The sequence below is a fragment of the Thunnus maccoyii genome, chromosome 20 (genome assembly GCF_910596095.1).
Source record: "Thunnus maccoyii chromosome 20, fThuMac1.1, whole genome shotgun sequence".
Classification (NCBI taxonomy): Eukaryota; Metazoa; Chordata; class Actinopteri; order Scombriformes; family Scombridae; genus Thunnus; species Thunnus maccoyii.
In genome coordinates, this window is record NC_056552.1 from 18,699,738 (window position 1) to 18,706,767 (window position 7,030).

The window sequence follows — 7,030 nt, forward strand, 5'->3', positions numbered from 1 at the left end:
CCATCTGACACAGCAGCGTCTCTGGTGAATCCAGTCAGCGCTAATGACATTAGCAGAGCAGGTAGGGTGCTTTTTGTAACGAGAACCAAGGGAATAAAGCTCATTATTCTTCAAAAGTTTCACAAGCTGTGACCCTCTGACTTCACACTTTGTGAGTGACAGTGTTTTCAGTGGTCTCACAGCTGCTTCTTATATTAAAAAGTGAATTACTTAACTCATCTGAAGCTCAGAAAACTATTGTATTGTTGAAGCGTCTAAGTTTGCAATCTAAAACAACCAAGCATCTGAGAGCCTTGTGACTTATTGACTGATTAGAGCTGCCACCTTGTGGTTGCTTCACATCAGTGCAGAGCCATCTTTACTGTGGGCATGACACAAGAGAGAATTAAAGATGCACCATGCACTGTATGAGATAAGAGCTGGATTAAATAGGGCAGGAGTTTAGAATCTAGATTAAGAGGGTAAATCTTATGTTTTTTATTCAGCATCACATCACCACAGCTGGGTGACTCTCCCCATTACACTTGTAAAAGACTATTTCTAAGTGAAAGAAACTAAAAATGTATCAAAATTTATAATCAGTGGCCTTTTGCATGAATAATCAGTCAAGATTTCTCTGAAAAATACACTTAAGATTTGCTTAAAAGGAACAGTCTTGCATAAAAACTTCATTTGCTCTAATATGGTCAATTAGTGGATTTATACTCAATTAAATAGTTATCTTTAGGTCAGAGTTACTTTGTAAAATGTGTTTCCTCATGTAAATCATCTTCTTTAATGTAAAAACTGAGGAGGCCACAGAAAGTGTTAAGTATTGAGACCAATTCCTGGACCTTTCCTGTCATCTGTACCAACAGGTAAAGAAGAATTCTCATGTATTTACAATGAAGTATTGTATAAAAACTATTCTTTGTGATTTTCTTTGTTTAGTCGCTTCACCACCGAGTATAAAAGACCAGGGTCAGACTTGTGTTATTGAAAAAGAACCTTTATTGTTCTCATCGTCCGTCCGTTTCCCAGTACAGTCACTTGATCTCACACTAAGCAAAACTCACATAATAAAACGACGACAGAATTGAGAGAGAGAGAGAAAGACAAAAGTCAACCATGCTATACATTTAGTCAGGTACATTCATTGTGAACAGCCAAAGGGGGTGAGTGCGACCAGAGAGAGAGCGAGAGGGTGAGGTGGGGGCATCAGTTTGTTGTATGGTCGGGGGGTTGAAAGGTCAATTGTACAAAAGTGGAGAGCTGAGAGAGAGAGAGAGTGAGAGGGAGAAGAGGAGAGGAAGAGTATGTCTTGGCTCAAGTTGTTCCTTTAGAGTTGTAAAGTATGATGTTGGTCATTTCTTCTATTTATGCCTTGACCAAGGCAGCAAACTCTGCAGATAAAGAGAGAAAGACCATTGTTAAGAGGGTGTTGCATCAATAAATACATGAATCAGGGCTAGACTCCAACAAAAAAAAATTCTGATTCCGAGATAAAGTTCCTCTAGACATTTTCTCACCATCAATTCCGATCTTGCCGTCGCCATCAGAGTCACCGGCCATGAGAAATGCCTTGGTCTCAGCATCGGTCAGAGCTCTGGCACCGGCGGAGAAGTTCTGCAGGAACAGCCTAAAGAGGAGCATCAGAGAGAAACACTGAGTGTTATGATGAATATGCCTTTTAAGAACAGAGACATGCCTATAAATATTGCATCAGCTGTATCACTGGATGCATTTTTTGTAAAGGTATGTTCAAAGCCTTCCCATTGCATTGAGTGGATCATTTGGGATTCCTCACAATTAAATTGATTAAAATGATTAAAAAAAAAAAGCACTTGATTTGGCCCAACAATTCAAGCTGGCTTTGTTCATTCTGTTTTCTCCTCTGCTTTTTGTCACCCTGCAACATGAGAAGCCAGAGGAGAGAGCTTAGAGTTACTCCTGAGGAAAACACCCAGTAGCCTGAACTCCTCTGATGCTTTGAGACGCTGACATCATTCTGATTTCGCTGCGGCCCAAAGAAAGATGATCCCTGCTCTACAAGGGCTCCCAAGGAGCTCCAGATGAAATCTAGCAAAGGGTGCCTACTTCAGCTCATCCTCCTCAATGAAGCCACTCTTGTCCTGGTCAATGACGGCAAAGGCCTTCTTGATGTCGTCAGGGGTCTTGGCAGCCAGGCCGACCTTAGCGAAGAAGTCTTTGTACTTGAAAGAGTCGGCAGCTGTGAGAAGATAGAGAGGGATCATATCAGACATTGAAGATATATCACATACAAACTGAAGCTTTGCAGCTGCACTGGCTCTGTCTTGGTTGGTTGCCATTCATCTCCAACCCCTGCTCTGACTGTCATTCATTTATTTTAGCTTAACCTGAAGAGGCTATTTTCTTACAGTGGCTACACTGATACATATAAGGATAAGTCCATCCTGCCAAGACATACAGACATAACATTAAATTCACATTCTGTATGCGTTTTACTATAATCTGGTAATGTGATTCTGCAGCAAGACATTCAAGCTGTAAATATGTGAAGCAAGAGAGGCTTTGCTGCATGGTTTTATCCAAATGTTTCTACAGTCCAGGCTTTCTTAAGTTATAATGCTGCATGCTGTGTGATTTGCATCATGGGTTTTACCTTGGCATGCAGCAAGGGCTGCAGTGATGTCAGCCTCGGTCAGAATTCCTGCGAATGCCATTTTTAACTGAGGGAAGAGAGAAGAGGATAAGACATCAGTTCATCAGTTCAGCTGTGGCAAATAAGACAGGATGAAACACTTTCATTTTGCATCTTAGCACGATATCTGTTAAATTCCCTCACTGCACACCAGAATACATCATTCAGAGTTACAGAGCTACATGTAATCTTAGATATTTCACAGTCGCTCTCTGGCACAGTCCCTCTCTGGCAGCCTCAAAAGACAAGTTACAGATGATCAGAAGAAGTAGTCCAAGCCCTCCTAGCCAAGAGATCCTTTGCAGCTGTGGTTGGTTGGCAAATCGATTTTTTTCCATTTGGTTCCTTAGTTAATCCAAAGCCAAACTCTGAGCTTCTCATGTTCAGAATCTGGCCCTGTGGAGCCCTTTCCTCGATATATATCCCATTGCAAGAAGTTGAAGCCCTGAAACTTTCTTTGGCTCGGACAGCAGAATTGCCTAAAGGTCTGCAGCTCCTCACTGAAACTCACCTTAGGGTTATCTCTAAGACTAGAGAGGATTCGCTCAGATGTATCTGCTCACTGCAGTGAACTCCTCAGCGACTCTCACAAGCTTATATACCTTCACTCACCCGAAATATGAGGCATAGGCTATGTAATAGACACTGTGTGCAAAGCAGTCAAAGCAGTCGGTCGAAAAATGTGTCCAGTAGACAGAGCTGTTCTATTTATATGTACATAAATGAAGATGCTGAAATGGTAGGCTAAGTGTGGTCTTATGCAAAAGTGCTTGATATTGCATAGGGCTAATAATATACGCTGCTGATTTGGGTGAAATGTACTCTGTGGCCATGTACTTGTGCATTGTGTTAAACTGTGCTGTGCAATACGGATAAAAGCATGAGGTAAACCTTTATATTGTATACGGCTGTTATAGGTTTGTAGTCAGGTTTGTATGATAATGACACTGTTTTTGCTTAATTTAATGTAGACTGTGCCATAATAGCAACAGTTTAAACATTGTATAAAATACTTTTCACATGGGGCAATGTAAAGGTTTTTAATAGCCAAGGGCCTAAATTGAATCTTTATTGGGATTTAATGTGAATGTCTGTAAAATATATATATGTAAAATGTATTATGTGCTCACTTTTTATGTAAGTTTACATGTCTGTCTTTTCAGATGGTCGACCTAATTAAAGAAACGATAAATTAAATGTAGTGTAATTGTTGCTAATTGTGTAACCTATAGTAAAGTATAAGTTACCGTCTGTGCACATTAACACCATCACTTATGGTGATTGATGACCCTCGCGTGCCCTCTGAACGGTGCAGATACAGTGAAAACGAGCCTGTGCGTAAATGGCATGCGTAAAATGTCTGCAATGCCTTTGCTGGCATTCAGGTGTCAGTAAAGTCTTGTTGAAGTGATTGATTATGGAAGGCAATAGTATGTTGGTAAACGTGTTAAAATATTATTACATTTAAATATGTCTTCATGTGTGTCAACATTTTTTTTGTGTTTACGCAGGTGGTAACATGAATTTATTCAACATTTCTCTGTTCTAGCGTTTGGCTTAATGGCAGCATTTGTAACAGATTTGACCAACAGAGATATTACGAAGAGAAAATAAATTATAGCTGCAGAAGGTGGCGAACGAGTTTAAAAAACCCATCTACGTTCTAGCAGAGAATATGTGATTCCTATGTAGCTCATAAACTAAGTAAAACATGTAATATTTCCATGGTCAGTTCTTATTATTTTAACGGATAAATGGATTCACGACTCCTTGTATTACTTAAATACTATTTTTTCTCTCTCCGGTGGCTTATTCTGCACAGTTTATTGCATTTTTATTCATTTAAGTTGGGTCTTTTGTCTGAAGATGTACAAAGGAATACGATTAGGAAATATAAAAACTCGGAAACAAGGCGTTTGAGATTTAAACAGATCTCACTATGTGCTTCAGTGGCAGGGAGGGGAGGGGTTTGATTCGAGAGCAGAGGGATTAATTGACATTAATAGCACATCATCATCGTCCGATTACACGCAGCTGAGGAGCGACAGTTTTCATTTTTTATTTTTCATCTCTTACATCCATTCAGACAGTTTCTCCTTATGGCGATGAAACCATTTGTGATGCTATTTTTAGGAAACGCCGAAAGCTGATATCATCGGCATCACCATCATCATCATTATCGCCATTACCATCATCATCTTGACACTTTCAGGGAGGCACCGTGTGGTAATGAGTTATCACACTGCACAGAACAGTGATATTAAATGAGGAGATGGTGCAGGGGTCCCTCCATGCCCATATTTGCTCTGAGGACAGGCTTGTTGCTGCAGCCTGTTATGCGCCTGACACACATCAGGTGGCAGTGTTGAGATGTTCCTTTGACTCCTTTGATATATGAATTGTTAATAATGAAATATCAGCAAATTTTAATTGCCTGTACACATATTTCATGAAACTTATATAGGAAACCCTCCGTTTTTATCCTTCAGGTAATTTAACTGCAGCTTCAGTTCCACCTAGACTCCTTTAAATTTGAATATCTTTTTCTTTAAATTTCACTCTTTCATTCTTCTTTGCTTCAAATCTTCTTAAAAGCTTTGTAAAACTATAATCCTTAGCCTTTAACATTTGCTATGGTCAAATGAGGTCTCTCACCTCAAACGACACAGATACTGTAACTATTCCTGCCCTACTTCAATATCAGCTTAAATTACATATATTTCACAGCAGGGAGGAAACCCATTAGGATATGAACTTCTGTAATTCAAGACAGTGGAGAGTGTTCCCCATCATACTCTCGAACTCTGATTTAAAATATACATTTGAGACAAATACTTAGAAAGCTGAACCTTAATTTTATTAACACATTATAAATATCTAGGGCTGGTAAACACACTGAAATTACTTTAAGATTACATTTTAGGAGATCAAAAACCACATGTGATTGATGATTTTACCATAAAGGCTGTAGCAGATTTGTATTTTTCCCCGTGTGAACTACAAATTAACTTAATTTCCTTAATGCTCCACCTGAGAGTTTGTCCCCATGCTGCAGCTGAAACAGAAATGACCCATATTCCCTGTCACCTTGCCAGCAGCGGCTTGCCATCTGAGAGAAAGTTGCAAAATAAATGTGCCTCATTGACAGAAGTCCTGTAAATGTGCTGGCACAGAAACTCTATCCTGTCCCACAGCTAATCTGCTGGGTCACTGCAAGCAGTCCTCGGGGCAGCGCCGCTGAACCTCTGCCAGACACACTCAGTCCTCCCATAACTGTTTTCACAGAACCAGAGTCCTGCCTCTGATCCTGCAGTCTGTACCAGGCTGGGCTAAAACCTGCCTGTGCCACCCCCACCCCCCCAACATCATCTGCAATTCACACCAATAAACAACTCCAGGCTTGGGACTAGGGTGCCATAAATTTGGACCACTGATCCGATGAATCCTGTCCTGACAGGAGAAAATGCAAATGCAAAATGTAAAAACATTTTCTGTCTAATCCAAAAAAAAAAAATGAATTTATTGTGTCTTTATGGTGGCATTTTTACCTTTTGTGTACACTGTCAATATACAGACATGTTCTTATTTACAATTAAAGTTAAAGTCCTGTGTGATATTCAAAATGGATGTAAAAAACATTTGTGGTCGATGATGTTTGGGGTTGTGCTATTCTTTTGAGACAAGGAAGTCACAAAATAATTTAAATTTTAATTTAAGAAAAGTTCAGATTCATAGAAACTTATTGTTGATGATGTTGGTGACATGTGTAACTTCTTTTTAACAGTTTTCATCCATGAGTTTAATATTCTGTAGGCAATATTCTTTAAAAAATGGAGAACACTTTGTCTGGACAAAAAAGTTAAACCATACTTCCCTTAACAATAAAATACAATATGTTCTTAATGTAATGCACAGATCGAAGGCCCAGCCAGGCAAAGAAATCTGATCTTTACGGCACCCAAATCATCTTAAATATGGCTTTAATGGCTATGATGATGCCCCAAGTCTGAATCTATGTGTTTTTATGGTAGTAAATATAAAAACAATCTACCAACTAACATATTTGCATCTATTAAAGCATTAAAAAGAAAATGTGTTAAATGTTGTGTACATGTTGTCTGAGCGTAAACATAGAATTCGTGCCAAATTACTCTTGTCTAAGGTATCAAATTGAGGAGGTTGCCAGAATGCCAAACACTTCATTTGCACAGCGGAAAGTTACTCATGTCGTTTAGCGGAGAAACCAAAGCCTCCCAGCTGCTGGATAGGCTGGACCTCTCCCAGTGCTCGATATAACATCATAACATGACGCACATGAGAGAGTTCATGTTAACACGGCTCGCGCTGGATGTAAACAGGACAAATCAC

At 39.5% G+C, this 7,030-nt stretch overlaps 1 protein-coding gene across 3 annotated transcripts; it reads right to left on the bottom strand.

The window, feature by feature from the left end:
* Positions 1-1,006: 1,006 nt before the first annotated feature.
* LOC121886871 (parvalbumin alpha) lies at positions 1,007-5,282 on the bottom strand. Of its 3 annotated transcripts, none has more exons than XM_042397218.1 (5): positions 4,852-5,282; positions 2,624-2,690; positions 2,077-2,209; positions 1,509-1,618; positions 1,007-1,382 (listed from the first exon to the last, which is right to left on the bottom strand). In XM_042397218.1, the coding sequence occupies exons 1-5, from the start codon at positions 4,858-4,860 to the stop codon at positions 1,357-1,359; spliced, it is 345 nt and encodes a 114-aa protein (XP_042253152.1). In that variant the 5' UTR covers positions 4,861-5,282; the 3' UTR covers positions 1,007-1,356. The 3 variants fall into 3 exon arrangements, with proteins under 3 accessions (XP_042253152.1, XP_042253154.1, XP_042253153.1); XM_042397220.1 differs by lacking the exon at positions 4,852-5,282 and adding an exon at positions 3,910-4,307; XM_042397219.1 differs by lacking the exon at positions 4,852-5,282 and adding an exon at positions 3,174-4,307.
* Between the last annotated feature and the right edge of the window lie 1,748 nt (positions 5,283-7,030).

Excerpts from the sequence above, each read along its gene's own strand:
- LOC121886871 (XM_042397218.1), bottom strand. Across the intron at positions 2,210-2,623 it reads AGCCCTTGCTGCATGCCAAG|CTGCCGACTCTTTCAAGTAC; the intron begins GTAAAACCCATG and ends ATCTTCTCACAG. Across the intron at positions 1,619-2,076 it reads ATTGAGGAGGATGAGCTGAA|GCTGTTCCTGCAGAACTTCT; the intron begins GTAGGCACCCTT and ends GCTCCTCTTTAG.